Below are 17,151 nucleotides of genomic sequence, written 5' to 3' on the forward strand. Positions count from 1 at the left end.
GAAATAAATATAAATTTGGTATAATTTTAACAAAAATAGTCTAAATTAGGAAAGAAAAGTGACATATATCTTTTTCGAACTTTAAGAAGTAGCTTTGTGGTATGATTCAAACCGTCCTTCTGTTGATATTGAATTATTTACAAAGAAATGATTTGAATTGTTTGATTATTTGTTAAATAACTTAGACTTTAAGATTCAAATAAATCAAATAATCGATTGATGGATATACCTAATTCTACTACCAAAAAGAATGACGGGACTCCATGGGCGGTGGATCGAGATCCTCGATTCTATGTATATGTATATTAATTTGATATGTTTGTCGGACCCAATCTTGAAATTGATTCCACGACATACTATACTGATACATCGTATATCATAGGTGCATCAATGTGGTGATGGTCGTAGTATGATTGTTGTGGACCACATATGTCCGAGGCGACTCTTAAGGCAAGTACGATTGTGGCATGTATTAGTGCGAAGCATGGAGAATGTCAGTAATTATACTTTCGCTATTGATATGTTGCTTCGTATGATAAGATCGATCATCGTACTGTTGCCCGGAGAAGAATGACTAACTATCATCATACTGCTACTCGAAGAAGAATGACCAGCTATCGCATCGAGCTTCATGAACTAAATCTTGGGTGGCATACGTAAAATACTACTCCTTGGTCCATGTATCACCCTTAAACTGTGTAGATGAAACCATCGACTCCTCGGCATCGTCGTCATTATTGGTCGAGGCATTGTTGTTTACGTTATTGCCATGTTTCCGGACCGAGCGAGTTGTTGAATGCGATTGAGAAGAGAAATTGTCTACATTTCTTTCATTAGAGAGTTCTTTCTCTAACTTAGGCATTAATCCTCTCTAATGAGTCTTCCAAGCATGATTTAATCGACAAATCGTAGCTTTGTTAAGTTTTAAGAGAGTGCAAATGTGAGAATAAGAGAAAGAAGTGAGTGAGAAAGAGATTGAGAGAGTGAAAGGGGGAGGAAAGGATTTAAAAACCCTTTCAAATGGATCTGATCGTTGGAAAGGGTAAGATCTGAGCCGATCGACGGTAGTGGTCAAAATCTGATCGGTACCGATTGGTAATGGTCAGATTTTGATCGTTACTGAGCTGTACAAGTTCGTATCGGGCGATAAAAGTCTTGTGGTATATATTATTCGGTACAAGGGGGACCGCGTACTGGTCCCCTATTGGACCAATATGTACTGCTCATATCAAGCGGTATATCGCGGTACGACGAACCCTGGCTCTTCGTCATCTTATGAAAAGAAAGAGAAGTTCTCTTTTCTTTCTTGTCTTATGTTCTCTCTTGTCGTCTTCTTTCATCTTGTTTCATATTAATAGATTTCTCTTTACAAGTAGGAGCTCAAATACAAGGATTTATAGAGTAGCTCAAGGTTATTCCTCAGCACCTACCCTAGTCAATTACTTTAACTTTCACTAACCTCATTTAATGACCATAAGTTGCACAACACATTTGATAAGTTATCATTTGTCGTCATCAATATGAGCATAGGAGCTCACGAGGAATTGTTCGTTTTGGGTGAGCTCATATGATATGCTTGCAAGGAATTGTCCGCTTGGGGTGAGCCCATATAGTTTTGCCCTTTTATGGTAAGCCTCAAAAGGCATATCTGAGGGTAGAAGGTGACTATGGTGCTTATAAGGTTTTAGTTCCCCTACTCAATCGATGTGAGACCTAACGTGTTTATCAGTGCCCCTATTAGGGGAACTGAGGCCTCGTAGGCGCTAATCACCCTCTACTCTTAAAGGTGCCTTTTGGGGCTCATCCCAAAAAGGTAAAATTGTTGGGCTCACCTAAAACAGATAATATCTCATGAGCTCTTGTGCTCTCATCGATGACGATAAATGATGACTTATTAGCTAGCGCTAGGAGGGGTCACGAGGCCTCAGCTTCTCTATTGGGGACACTGAGAAACACGTTTAGTTTTACATTGATTAAGTAGAAAAATTAGGGCCTTATGAGTGACAGAGTCACCCTTTACCCTAGGGCTCACCTTGAAAGGACAACCATGTGAGCTCACCCAAAGTGGACAGTTCCTCATGACCCCTCATACTTATGCTGAATATGACTTATCAACATTGATAAGCCACAAGTTACAAAACAACATTGATGGTGCCTTTAGACTTAGTTGTCTAGAAACTTGATGATTTGATTTAGAGCTTGGTGACTTTGCCTTGATAGCTTGAAACTTGAGATTATCATGATTCATTGCTGCAACCTTATTATGTAATGCTACCATCTAGTTATGCACTACATCATATATAAATAGACAAATTGTTTTCATAGAGTTGAACTCTAGTTACCTAGATTGCAAAGGTGTAACCTTGTGGCAGCAGACACTCCTAAAATATGTAAAATCTAGACTTTTGAAAATTTGTCTCTATCTATTTCAATTGTACCAACTTAGTTTTACTTGATTTAAACTAGTTCAATTGTTAGCGCCAGAATGTAGAAAATTTAAAGTTTATCATAAAAGGATACAAATTTATCCTGAATATGCATAAATAAATAAGGTTTAGAATACCACCTTGTATTGGTATACTATACTGACATTTATTGGTCCGACAACTTATTAGTATGGGGACCTGATATAGGGGTTGTATCTCTTGGTACACCCAGAACAGGGTTTATCGGTATATGGTTTGTAGCAGACAATTTTTTATCTATTTTTTCATAAATTTCAGAACTGTTTTGAAACTTGATACATAACAACATACCGAGTGTACACAAAATTGTGAGCCTTGTAAATAAGTATAACTATCAATGAACAATATAATCATTTAAGGTTGATCATTGATGGAAACTAATTCATAATACTACATCTATTGTCTTAATGGTAATAATAACTTAACCATACATCACTTTCCTACTTCAAATCTGTTACATCATTAGTGATTCAATCATAATCTTTTTTTTCTCTTATGTGCAATATTATCTTGTTGTCTTTCTCTCTATGCATTTTATTAGTTGTTCTAGTTAATAATAATATCTGCATTTGGTAATTTCACAAGAGTTTTTTATGAGTTGCTTTCTCACTTAATGCCCTTTTTGTTTTTAATCCAATATAAGCCTCCTTTTGACACCTTTTGTCCTATTTTGCACAACTCCAATAGAAACTAGCAAAGTAACAGAAAGGTAACAGGTGTGTGAGGGGGACTTCTGTTGTGGTATAGATTATAAACTCATATACTGAGTATAGTTTTATCTCTCATCAAACATAATGCACCCATATTTTCTAATAGAAAAAAGGTACATGTCCTTATCTGAACTCCTCTTCCTATATTTTTTTGGAAAACACACGTGGTAGTAGAAAGGTTTGAACTTGGTTTGCATAAAATTTGTGAAAGACATATTTTATCATATTTCTTGACTTATATAATTTAGTGCAGGATAGATGCAATTGTGATTGTAATGTAGTGCATTAATCTTGATTCCAGATGTTAACTATTGCCAATCATAATGTTTAAGCTTCTGAATTTCTGAAGAGAAATTGTGAAACAGGTGTGTTAGGTCTTATGCAAGATTTCTACAACCAAGGTTTTAAATATTGATTCAATACCAATTTTGGTAATCTATCATATCGGTGTGGTATGGTTCTACTTCTACCGGATGGTAAACCAGTCTATAGGCCCTATACCACTTGGTACCAGCTGGAAATAAAATAAAAATAATATTACAAGTTCTTTGTCAGACCAATAAAAGCTGTTCCATGCGCACTTTATCAACTCGTATCTGAAACCTAGCCTACTACTATTTTTCCAAGTACAATTTAGGGTTACCGTGTTAATCATGGCAAGCATCAGGCTTGGCTAAAATTACTTTGGAGGGAGGATGCCAAGTTGACCATTAATAAATACTCCTCAAGGATGCCATCGAGAATCTTGGCCTTGTGTTTTAGTTTAATTTGTTGTGATTGGATAAAGCTTGCATAACAAGTATGCGTGAAGGAAATGAAAAAAATGATGGCAAGACTAATGTTATTCTTGATTACATGTAATGTTGTTTTCTTTTAATGTCTTTTAGATGCATGCTTTTGTTGGATATTCCTTTTCTGGAATGATAGGGAGTTTTAACTGAATGACCAGGTTAGAGCAAATTTAAGATCAAATCATGGGTTCAGGGAACAAGATGAGGTTACATGTGGTGGAAACGCCTTAAAATTCTATGCGGCAGTACGGATGAGAATTAGAAGGAATTGCTTGCTACATAGTGAAGATAAGGTATGCTCTTCAAAACAAAGTGTTGTTTCACTTTCATACTCAATTTAATTTTGAAAACCATAGTCAGTCAGGCCTGTACTGAAAAGTATTTGGCTTAACAGCCTCAATAACTGGCTTGTCCTGGATGCAATAACCGAGGATAGAAGGAGTTTTTTACTCAACTAAATATCCAGGCCTTCTACTAAAAGTGTTGCAAATTCCCTTTCTTCTCCCTAAAAGTTGAAGTTTAAGTTTGAGTCTTTCCTGCAGGGGGTCTTTTTTTCCTTTCCTTCATGCTAAGCCGTATCTAAGTGCTTCCGTGTTGATATCCAGCGGAGGGATGAAGGAAAATAAGTCAACTGAAATAAAAGGATTGACTGACTTCATTAAATCAATGCTTGTTATGATTGTAATTTTGATCGTATTTGATTTATATTTTTTGAGTGGTCAGATTATGTCTCCATGTGCGTAAAGTTGGTTCTCTGCTATAAACACCATTGTCTATTTCATTTTAAGAAGCTAAACGTTTTATGTATAGTTCATTGAAGATAACAGAAACAGTATCATTGCTTTGTTTAATCTTTGATATGGGTTATATTAATCTGTGAAATATCAGTTCATTCCAAAACAATGTTATGCTGCTTGTTTCTATCAGCTCTTTGTTTGAACTGATGTTTTAATTTTTAAGGAACTTTGACTCCTTGACACAAAACTTATATATCTCATGAATCAATTTATTTTTATGGTACAATTAACTCAGTTCCAATTAATGCCTTTATTGTACTTGTTGGAATATTGATTTTTTATTTATGGTATGTCATGGTTATAATTTAGTTTAATTATTATATAGAATCTAATGGTGCATGTTTTATTACATATTTTCATTACAGAAATGGTTCATTATGCCAGTTTGTCAATACTTGCCTTTTTGCATCGCATCTTAATGGACACCATGAGCCTTCACAAGTCAACTGTTCTCTTATCGTAAACAGACCCTCCTGGATGTATGTTGGTTCAGGCTCATTGTAAATAATTTCTCTGATGTTTCTCAAAGTTTTTTTTCTTTCTAAACATGTCTGCAATTATCTTTGTACCAAGGATTTGACCTTCATTGATCTAGATTTTGCAGAACTCTTTCTTTTTTGGATTTCTAGAATCTGAGGGGAGACTTCTGTTTAGTTTCCCTCCGATCGCTATTTGTCATTCACCAGGGAACCAATAGCTTCAACCACCAATCATCTTTTCAAAATCTTAGCTGTTTTTCCAGTAGCATGTTGTATCTCATTACCAAGGACATTGTCAGCCAAGATGCATATAACAAATGTGATTGGTACTTTTGTTGTAGGTATGAATAGTATTTTGCCTGGTTAAATTTTAGTTTCCCTATTTTGAGTTTTACATGTCTTTCCAATTTTCAGATGTAAGTTTTTCTATTGAGGTGTAATATAAGGTCAGTGTCAGTTTTTTAAAATAAAAGCTACTTACAGTTTTTTTCAGCATACAAGATTTCTTATTAAGCTACTTACAGTTTTTTTCAGCATACAGTTTTTTTCAGCATACAAGTTTCCCTGAATTCATGTGGTTTTCTCAAGGCAACTAAGAGGACATTTATTTAAGGAACAGTTGTGAGACAGTTTATGCAGTAATGCAGCAGCTTATTGTCATTGTTGCTAGAAAACTTCAAAATTTGTCGTCCTTAGGTTGCATCCTTTTGGGGGGAATAAGTTGATGGATATTTACCCATCATCAGAGACATGATTGTTAGAATTGAAGCCCACTAACTGCTGCTTCTCCAATTCAAGGAAAGTAAGAGGCCTCACAAGGGAATAGTCTAACTAAAAACTAAATGTTTTTTTTGGTGAAATAAGCTGTAAAATTGCAGGAAGTTGGAATATAAACAGCAAGAATATCTTAAAGAGGCTTACCAACTGTTTTTTTATTCTAATATTAGTAGGCGTTATCTACTAATTTTAAATTAGAACAAGTCCTAAAAAAAGCTGTCATATACCTCTTACTACTGCTGGTGAATTACCCTTATTTAGGTGCTTGTGCTTGTCCAACTTTATTTGAGTTTTGTGTCTGGGAGAGGTCTTGATCCTCTTTCTGAGTTCTAGTAAGAATTGGAACTCCTGATCTGGATGCCAAAAGTTGCTTAGATCCATCTACTCCGCTGCAGAAGCCCTTGCTGGCTTTGGAAAGTGGGGCAAACGGCTTTTGTCTTGCAGGGTTTCAGATGGATGAAAGCAACATGGTGATCAGCCGGAGAAAGCTTTGCATGGGGCTGACTCATGCATTCCAATTGTTGTTCCTCCGTTTGACCTCCTATATGGTGGAATGATGGGCCTTGGTTGCTCCAAGGTGGCTATGGAATGGGCAACTCGAGGAGAGGTTGTGGTAGACTAGAACCTACTCATAATTCACTGGAAGTTACTATCAAGCTTGACTGCTTCCAGTACCAGTTATGCTTTTCGGCTTTTGACAACATAGTTGATTTACATTTCTCAGGGATTACGGAAATGAGCTTATGTATGTTTAGCAAAATGATCGTCTCCATACATAAAACAAACCCCATGCTTCAATAACTGTTTTGTAAAATCATAATAGTGAAACTAACAGCTAATCTCAATTTTAGGATGTACTTTGTACATCCTACAAAATTGCAACGAAATGAATAACATTCCCAGGGGCATAAAATTATAGAGCAAGGTTTAAATAGGAATAGGAGAGAGAGAGAGAGAGAGAGAGAGAGAGAGAGAGAGAGAGAGAGAGAGAGAGAGAAGTGCAATACGATGTATAGTAGTCAGGTCAACTCTATGACCTATCATTTATACCCTGCAGTGCTCTTTGCGGACAAGATTAAACCTTTTACACCAATGTCTTCCTTATAGGCAGCTGTGCATTCTCCAGACTCAGTAACAACCTTTACATAACCCTTTACTAGAGAATGAAAAGCAAGGCTGGCTTGTATGGCAATGCCTCTGCCATATACTATGGTTGCCCCTAAGATGCACGGTTGAGTTGCAACTGATATTTAGGCTATAATCTATGCACTAGATGAGTTTGTATCTTTCCTAAAATTGTTACATTTTTCTGTTTCTTAACATAATCACAAAAGGTCCTCTGATATAATTATTAACTGTTTTCGTTTTTCTGACTGCCTCAATGTTTTTTGATTTGTAGGGTTGACATTTCAGCTCCACTATAATGAATGAGCTATGACAATTTCCTTAATATGACCTATTTGACTTGTCAGATCAGGAACATTGTAATTCATTAAAATTAAGTTTCCATATTGATTCTGAATGATATATTCTTTTAATGTGAATTGTTTAATTATGTCCACCTTTATATACATTGTATTTTGGTCATCATTTCTATAGATGAAATGGATGGCATCTCCTAGCCTTGGCATTCTCATTGAACTGTCATTTGGAGCATATCTTTATCAGCTATGCGGTTGTGATTGAGACCTTTTTGTTGTGGCTTTTCTACTCCCCAGGTCACCGGCGTTACCATATCGGTGGAGGTTATAAAGAATAAGCTTGCACCTGCAATGAAGAAAGCTAACCTGAATATAAGATTTGGCCGAGGTCTTTGTCATGAAGAGGAGATTTTGGAGATGGCTGCTAAGCATGGAATCATTAGAAAGGAAGAAAATGGGTATTGGATAAAAGGTGACTTCTTCAAAGACCATCTAGCAGCCGAGCAGTTCCTTGCAGCAAATAATGGTGTCGCTAGCGACCTTGTTGATGTCTTAAGAGACCAATTGTTGAACAAGACATCATAAAGTGGGTGGCATGCAGGTTAGGAGTACGCTGATCATTGTTATGGGCAAGTTATCATGATTAGAACTTGAAGCTAATGCAAATCTCCAACCAAATCTTTAAAAAGCTAACTTAGATCTTCTCAAGCTTCAACCTCTCAAGTGAACTTGCCGCTGCTTTGAAGCTAACGTTCTTGAGAGTTGAGATCCACCACGAAAACCTGATACCAGTGATTTGCAGTTGAAGTGAGATTCCTGATCAGCTATTGGCGACCCAAGAAAGCATTGATAGTGATCTAGAAGAATATACTTTTCTATCTATAATTGCCATTGAGGTTTCTTTTATGATTGTAACAATTCCATTGTGTCTGAATTTGTCCAATATATTTAAAGGGGCTGTTCTTTTCAAACAGCTTATTGTTGTATGGATAAATTTTCATTTGCCTGAGTCTATAGGAATTGGGATTTTTCTATTTGCCATTATTTAGTTACTATCAGCTTCAGTGAGGCGGAGATTTATCGTTTGGCAACTATTTGACATTAGTTACTATCCGCATGTGCGCTTGCTCATTAAGCACGTACGGTCACGAACAGAGGAGGAAGAGGAAGAGTGCGAGGACACAAAACTTGATCCAGCTGACGTTATTTTGCATGGAACACACTGCTGATTTGTTGCATGAAGCATGGATGTCTATTTGATAGCGTCAATGCATACATTGAGGGTTGACTTCTATTTCAATGCATGCCTTTGGTCAACTTCTTTTCTTTTATCTTGGGGCCAGCCAAGATTCCTAATACTGGCCGGTATGGTTTGATCTATTGGTATGCATGCGAGATTAGTTTAACATGATTAACTTTTGATGATTTAATAAGAGTGAGGTGAGATCGATTTTTCTATGATGTAAGACGTGTGAAATCCGAGAATAGAATTTATGATCTTACTTCAAAATTTTTCTATGGTATGACCGATTTTTCTATTACAGGTATGATGCAATAGATAAACGATGAAAACAGAATGTATGATCTTACTATCATCCATCAAAATCTTTACCAGTAAAACTAACTAATCATACTGTCGAATAATAAAAAGAGAAAAAACTATACCTACATTACTACTATATATCTTTATCCACCAACAACTGACAATGAGACGATGCTGCCAAATAATAAAAAAGCTATACATGCATCACTAGCCACATGCCATTATATATTACTGACAAAACATTGTGTTTTCTCTTAAAGAATTAAGTGCTGTCAGATACTCGTTCATAATCCTTTGATACATTTGAGCAGTTTAGGAGCTCAAGATGACATGGCTATGCTTAGTTCCGTCCTCCATCCGTATCCAAGACTCGATGGACAATGGCTGTTCGGTCATGGAGAGAATCCTCGATCCTCTTGGCCAGTCGCCATAGCCACCGTAACCGGTGTGGCGAGCAAAGCACAACCAAAGGTTCTTGTAAGGGCAGCACCAATCCAATCCATGGTTGTGGCCAGCAAAGACTGCCTGCAAAGTGGCACAAGACATGTTTGAATATATAGCACACGGATGGTCAATTACAACTAGCAACAATACAATCTTAATGCATGTCTCATCCTTACAGAACACACAACTTCTACAGATCATAAGCTGATGACAGGACCTACTTGAAAGATTATATAGAAATTTAATGGTTGTATTACACAAGTTTAGTAACATAATCATTCTAACTGCTTATCTCAGATGTTGCTCATACTAAATTGATGGGAATATACTATGTAGCCTTAGTGTAGTAGATGCCACTCATTGCTTTCAGTTTATGTCCCTTTTAGCATCTTGAATCATCACCATGTTACATCAACATTGTGCAGCTGATGATCAATTGATCTCTTTTCTCATAAGAAAACAGTAAATGCTTCATGAAGTGGAGAAAGCATTATTACCTTGGGTCTATAACAAGGAAACTCCCTGTACTTGGAACTTTTCAGGTCACAAAAGTTAGATTATTTATGTTATTTAATCATGTTTTAAAATGAATGATTTGTTCAGCATTATTCAAGTCAAATTTGTGTTCTTTGCAACTTTGACTAGTGATATTGCCATCAACAAAGCTTGCTGTTTAGAGAAGATCCATGAGGCACATCAAACGCAGTTGGGACCTTTTGGCGTGTGAGTCTCGAATCTTCCAACATGTTGCAGGAAGTAGCCATTAAGCGTTGATGCCAACATGGATATGACACAGGCACAGGAAGTAAATTTTAGAAAAAGATAATTTGAAATATCTGCATGTTAACGTGTATTAACTCCATTATAGCTCTAAGTGTAACTGGGAGATGTAAAAGTCATAGTTCTGCGAGAGGAAAAACCATCTCAAAATTGGGAAGGACCAACTTGCAGTCTAAGATTATTCAAATAGCGTTTTATTTTATCCTTTAAGGTCAGAGAAGATATTCCTCTTGGTAGACCTAGAAAGTGATATTATAAACCAAAACAAGAAATTCCAATGCTCAAATATTACCTCCATAGATGTTAAATTGGGAAAGCAATTGTCCCTACTTTGATTTTTTATCAAATTTCTAAAGTGAAAGGAAATCAATTCACAAGCTGAACAATTAGATACTAGAGAAATAGAATAACAAGCATATTTTAGAAGATTTTCTCTTAAAATATGGTTACATAATGGAGTGAATCAAGTTGATTACATGGCTGTGAGCATAGTTTGTGATTATTGTTGTGGCCAAACTAATTGCAAAAAGTGAGATGTCTCGATTCAAAATTTCAAATTGAAAGGGTAAAATCCAGAGAGAGGTTCGGTTTTATAACAAAGCATAGTTCTTGGAACTAGAAAGAGGTGATTTTAGGGAGAAAAAGTAAAGAGCTTTAGTGTTTAATAACTTATTATTTTAGGGCCACAAAATATGGATATTAAAATGACATGGAAAGATCAGATGTCAACAATGGGTTTTAGGATATTTCTTCTGTACAATTTCAACCAAACCTGATGCCATTTGCTTTTGGTTTTTCCAAAGCACAACCAAATGAATCTTAACATAAAAGAGCCAAACTGAACCAAGCATATTGGTTATATGTCCTAGGGAGATGATAATTGGTTGGATTGCTATGTATATGTATATCATGATGGTCATACTGGCCAAGATCCATACTGTAGAAGTCAACAGGCTGGTATACTACTTGAATCCAGACAAAAGTATTAGCAGTATTTTGGAGACTTAGATGATGTGCACCCCATAGCATCAAGTGAGGAATACCTTGTCTGCTCTGTGTTGAGATTTCTTGTGTTGACCACAAAGTAAATCTCTTTAATAGATTTGAAATACATCTTGCTACTTGACAAGAATATTAGGTGTTTCAGGGCCATTGATTGTGATGCTCCAACAACACCAACTGGGAGATAATTGGTAGAATTGATATAGGGTTCAAGGCTTTAAAATTGGTGGCATGGGGTTTCTCAAAATCTTGCTGGCTTGGTAAGGCTAAACACCATAAAACTTGACATGATTTAGTTAACTCACCATTATGTCAACCAAAAACTATTTAAAAAAATGGCCTAGATAAAATACAGAATGTTTAACAACCACCTTAGCATGACAGATCTCAAGACAAAACTTCCTATGATGAATTAAACTTCAATCCCTGATGGGCTTACTAGAAATAAATTCAGTTCCTAGTGTTTGGACTTATGTTGGTCAATACTCGCTCTGTACAAGTTATTGTAGAAATAAGAATCAACACCATGATGAACATCGTGTGATGGTGATAGGATTAATAAATGGCTTGAAGGACTTAATAGTCAATATATATTGGTTTGACCATTTTGAGATATGTTTGCTAAGGACTACTATATACAACTTACTAAGCTAGTCTACTGGTTTTTTAATGAAGAGGGAAAGTGAGCAGTAATAAGGACAGGACTTTTCCAAAACAAAGAATGAAGAAGTCAATAACTTCTACACACACCTCAAAACAAGGACAGGATTTTTCCATTCATCATTAAAAATTTGTGAAGAACAATTTCAAGAAACTGAAGCAGAGCAATAGTTCCAAGTATGGCATAAGTTTCACGTGCTGATTCAGTGCAGCTACCTAAACTTTAGACATACACATGCAATTATTTGTTTGTTAAATACGCAAAATTCTGGATGCTGTTTATACATGTGCACACAGGCAAAATAAGTGTTCAGTGAAATCTTCATACCTTAATGGAAGGCCTATCTACAAATATATCCATGATCCCCCATTCAGCTTCCTGTGGAGCCACTCTTTCCTTGTTGATGGAACCAACACATGGTTTATGTATTCCAAAAATAGGCATGGGAGCTACTTTCTTATATGCTGTGCTTGGTATATGCCAAAAGATAATCTCAGGAATGCTGTAAATAAAAAGTTCCAGGCATAAGATATTATCACAAAAATGCAACATAATTAATACAAATTTAAAGCAACACTTTTCTGCTTCCTACCTTGCATCTGGGTTGATCTTCTGTGATTGCCTCAAGAACCATTCAGCTTGAGCATTAGATACTACTTCTGGGTATGAACCACCACCAGAATCAAGGAAGTAAAGGAAAACAGCTGGTAGTTTTGGATCTTTGGATGAAGATACTTGCAGCACATAATTGGAAACACTAGGCCAAAGGTTTTTTGGACCACTGATTGAATAAGACAACCTATTATTGTTAATCTCAGCACTGATCAACTTGACTCGTGTTGTTCCCTTAAAGTTGCAATCGCTCAAAACTGTATCATCCACTTCTCCATCTTCGAACATTTTAAAATATTACAACTCGTGTTAGATATGGTTTTAACATATCAAACAACCCATATCAGAAATCTTGGAGGATAAAGTTGTAGGTCAAAAGAACAAATACTACGAATAGCAATTCAAATAATTTAGATATCTATGGCCAATTCTCATTGATGAAGAACAAAATAATATTAGAGTACCTATGGAATGAATTGGTATCAAATTGTATGAAAGTAAATTACCCATAATATTAATATATTATATATTTAGAAACATACCACACTTATTTGTAACAATGATACAAATCCTTTAGTTAAAAAGGGACCTGAAATTAACAAGGATCTGGACTTATTTGAAAATCATGTCTACATAAAGTTTGTAACAATGAAAGAAAACAAGTAAATGCGACCTATGGTATCATAAAGGCAACTTCTCATCACTGTTATAATTCAAACAACTTTTTCTTAGGAAGATTTTCCTTTTAAGTGTTCTAAAACATTATCAATTAACTTGATGTACTAATGTGGTAGCAAACATTGCACATCTCCCTAAACTCCATTGTCAAATGTCTTTTAGTTATACCTGAAAAAGAGATATTTGCACATGGACAAATGACTTGTGGAATTCCAGTGGCTGAAAACCATTCAGATGGCCATTCAAATGGAGCATCATCATGGTTGCCAAACACAGTAGACCAAGGGATTCCTCTGCTTCTAGAAGAAGAAAGTGCCCTATCCCAGTACAAGGTTGCATTAGCAATAGGAAGGTTGTTTGCAGTGATGACATCCCCCAAATAGATCACAAAATCTGCAATTATAATAAAATCTCATAAGACCAATATGCAATTATAGTTACTTTTAATTCATCAATTGTAACTTTAAAGCCAGAAGTTTAAAAGAATAATATGTTCACCCTGAGACAGAGTCCAACGGAGATTAGCCATCGAGCGCACACAGAGTTTCATATCCCTAGTGTAAATGAGGTACTTGTACACAACTTCTTCATGGATTCCACGAACTAATCGAGGAACCAATGTGCAATTGATAAGCATTCCGGGGATTAAGGTTTGTAATACCACTTGGTACGGTAAGAACAGTATTTCCCGGTTCGATAATATTTATCATACCGCGGTAAGAACAGTATTTACCGATCCACGGATAAGTGGACCAGGGTAAACTGGGTGGTATGAGGACTTGTTCCATCCGATACAAGATCTACACCTCTCAGTACAACTTGCATCGTCTGATACGCAGCAGATGATACAGGTCCTATACCAGCCAGTTTCTTTTTTCAGAATTTTTTAAAACTCGATATATATTGGTGTACTGGCACTTGATAAACTGGCATGGATCGGTACAGTATCAGTCTGAACCCTGATCAGTACACTGTCGGTATACCAAGTCATGAACCTTGCTAGGGACTACCATATAGGAACACATTGTGCATTGGCTTATTATGACACACAAGCCATCCAAAAAGAGCAAAAATTTCTAATTGCATTTTAATTTCATGAAACAAAATCGAATCACATCCATCGAATAAAATTCTTCAGACAACACACAAGAGCAATGTCCAAATTTTGAAGACCGAATTGCATATCATCAACCCCACGAGATTCGGGGCAGGTAAAGAGGCGCATCACCTGGGATCTCCGTATCGAGCACAGCCGACATGACCCGGTCGGAGTTGTCGTCCTGCGCGGGGCCCCAGTCGGTCCACGCGTTCTCGCCGTAGTGGAGATCGGCGAAGAGAGCGATCTTGAACGCCGAGTCGGCGGAGAATCGAAGGGGGTTTTGCCAAAGCGACGGCGCCTCATGATGGCCTCGGCAATCCGATTTGGCGGCGAGAACGATCACCAGGAAGAGGAGGAGCGCAGGCGTCCCCATTCCGGCTTCGTAGCTGCAGCAACTGAGATTTCGCGGGGGAAGCACAGTGACACTCCATCGGCACTACTTTCCTTTATCGAAGGCCAAGCGGAACGCTCTTTTCCGTCAGCCGGATCCGTCATGGAAGGAATATACCAACTCGTACCTAATGCTGTACGAATTGCCGCCGTCATTGTCGTTTCTCCGGGTTTGTTACTCTGCAAGAAGAGATCTCGCAGGAGATAACAAATGATGGGACGACGCAACTAATTCTCCCAACTATTAAGGTCTGATCATTTCGGGCTAATTATATATTATCTATTATAGTTAGATGTATTTAATATATCAATAGTTAGACTTAAAAAATTTATAGTAAAATCAGTTAGATCTCTTTAGTATCACGAATGATCGTAGATTTAAAAAATTTACATTAAGATATATATAATTATAAAAAGAAAATATTTAATCTTATTTATCCTTATGTTCTTATTTTTATCGATGAAAGATATAAATCGAGTCAAAATTATCTTTTTATCTATTATTATTTTTGTTATTCGTAGTAAGATTGACCATTGTATCATTCTTGTCGATTAACAATCACTTACGACAACATCGTTCATCACCATAATTAAAATTATCCTTTTTTGTTCATCGTTTTTATGCTATTCATGCGTGTGTTGTCACGTGATATATCTTTCGTTGATAAAACCAATAACATTAGGGTAAATAGAGTTAAATATTTTATTTTGAGAACTATAAAAATTTTAATATAAATTTAAGTCTAAAGATCGGAATGCTAAAGATGTCTGACTATAGGAATAATATATAATTCATATAATTATTTTTTATTTCAGAAATTATCTCAAATATTAAATAAAAGAGTTAAATCAATACATTTAATCGTCATTTTAAATCAATTAGAATGGTTCATCTTTCATGAATCAATATAATTTTATCATTCTTATTTTCTTTATCATGATGTAATACTTTGGTTTATAGGGATATGATTGATAAATATATTATTATTAATTTGAGCTTAAAATTTTCTTATGAAAATTTTTTGGCTAAAAAATTAATATTTTTATTCAGTAATTTAGACTTAATAAAATGTATAGATCTGTTGCTTTTTCTTCTTTTCCCACATATAAATATTATTTTATTTTATTTTATTTTTATTTTAGGGGTAGATGGCGAGATTCAAACACAGAAAGTGATACATAATATCTTTAGATATATTGGGTGAGATTTCAAACCCTAAGCCTTCTTGCAACTATTTTTCTTTTAGTTACTCTTCGTCTCTTCTTCTTTCTCATTATATAAGTTTTGTTGCCATCATTCTTCCTAGTATTTTAATTTTCATCAATTTTCATATCTCTTCAGAATAAATTATTTTATGTTTATCTTTTATATTTATTTGTTGATATGATCATTATTCTTAGATCGATTAGGACTTTGACATATAAAATTAATCAATATTTATTGAATATATCATGTCTGACTATGGGATGTGACAAAGAATTCTAAAAATGCTACACCAACATTATTACCTCATTAAACCCACAATTAAAACATCTTTTTACTGGTTTAGTAAGAACATGAGACCAATATAAGTCTACAAACACTTTGTAGACCATTTGATAAGGCAATGGTAAATCCTTAATCAGCTATATCTTGAAATTGAATGATGAGACTCATAAGGTGACTTGTCATTATTCCTGTGTCCTCGTCTGTAGCTTTATCAATGGCTTAAAATTAACATAGTTCATTCTATCGGGGATAAAAAAAGATAGAATAATCATACTAATTGAACTAGCAGCCTGAATTCAATCCATAAGCTTAACCTAACCATATAAGGTCAGGTTGATAGAAGATAAGATTTTAGAAAATCTCTTTATTTTGTTGAGAAAAATCCTTCCTCCTATATAAATAGGAGAAGGACAACTTAATATATTTAAGCTTTTACACTTATTTAATAAAGCTTCTAGCTTAATATATTTAAGTTTTTTCACTTATTCAATAAAGTTTCTTCAATAATTATTTTTATCTTCTATTATTTTCACAGGTCGCCTCTAGAAATTAAATGCATATACCAATAGAGAGTTCCCTATATTTGAAACATATTTATATTCATATCACTTGATACTTGAACGTGTCCTCTTTTGCGATTAAAGGATTTATTCAAAACTAAAAAATATCTAGAGTGTTTGATATAGCAAATCATATTCTTTGTATGTGATGCTTCGATTTATATCATATAAATATTCAAATTATATAACATGATAAAGAGTTTTCTTTACGTGTGTCGTACATCTACTTATGATATAAAGATGTTTGAAGTGCTTTACATGTCTCAAAACATCTCTTTTTGCACGTTTAGAGCTTAAAAAAAAATCTAAAGCACCAAATACATCCTTTTTTTATGCATGATATGTTTACTACAGAAACGTAAACATACAAAGTGATTGTTGCATCTCAAAATATCCCCTCTATGTATCATGTATATATCCAAGACAAAAAGAAATTTAAAGGCACCTCCTAAA

The 17,151-nt window shown here is 35.3% G+C and overlaps 2 protein-coding genes across 3 annotated transcripts in view; one reads left to right on the forward strand and one right to left on the reverse strand.

Annotated features, from left to right (window-relative positions):
• The window catches only part of LOC135583036 (DNA repair protein recA homolog 2, mitochondrial-like), a 30,788-nt gene extending 22,314 nt beyond the window's left edge, over positions 1–8,474 (forward strand). The window contains exons 7-9 of one of the 2 annotated variants that reach the window (XR_010492922.1): positions 4,125–4,259; positions 5,129–5,583; positions 7,738–7,875. Coding sequence is in view for 1 of the 2 variants with exons in the window: in XM_009407203.3 (XP_009405478.2) it covers positions 4,125–4,259; positions 7,738–8,025 (423 nt within the window). In the remaining variant the exon portion in view is untranslated. Of the gene's footprint in view, positions 1–4,124; positions 4,260–5,128; positions 5,584–7,737 lie in introns of both variants that reach the window. The other variant, XM_009407203.3, reaches the window with a different exon arrangement.
• A 705-nt stretch (positions 8,475–9,179) lies between these two features.
• Positions 9,180–14,792, reverse strand: LOC135628146 (probable inactive purple acid phosphatase 16). The gene is made up of 5 exons (XM_065134626.1): positions 14,389–14,792; positions 13,329–13,553; positions 12,463–12,760; positions 12,198–12,372; positions 9,180–9,508 (listed from the first exon to the last, which is right to left on the reverse strand). Exons 1-5 carry the CDS (start codon positions 14,630–14,632, stop codon positions 9,296–9,298), a joined length of 1,155 nt encoding a protein of 384 aa, XP_064990698.1. The 5' UTR covers positions 14,633–14,792; the 3' UTR covers positions 9,180–9,295.
• Positions 14,793–17,151: the final 2,359 nt, after the last annotated feature.

This window comes from Musa acuminata, chromosome BXJ3-1 (assembly GCF_036884655.1).
Source record: "Musa acuminata AAA Group cultivar baxijiao chromosome BXJ3-1, Cavendish_Baxijiao_AAA, whole genome shotgun sequence".
Lineage (NCBI taxonomy): Eukaryota > Viridiplantae > Streptophyta > Magnoliopsida > Zingiberales > Musaceae > Musa > Musa acuminata.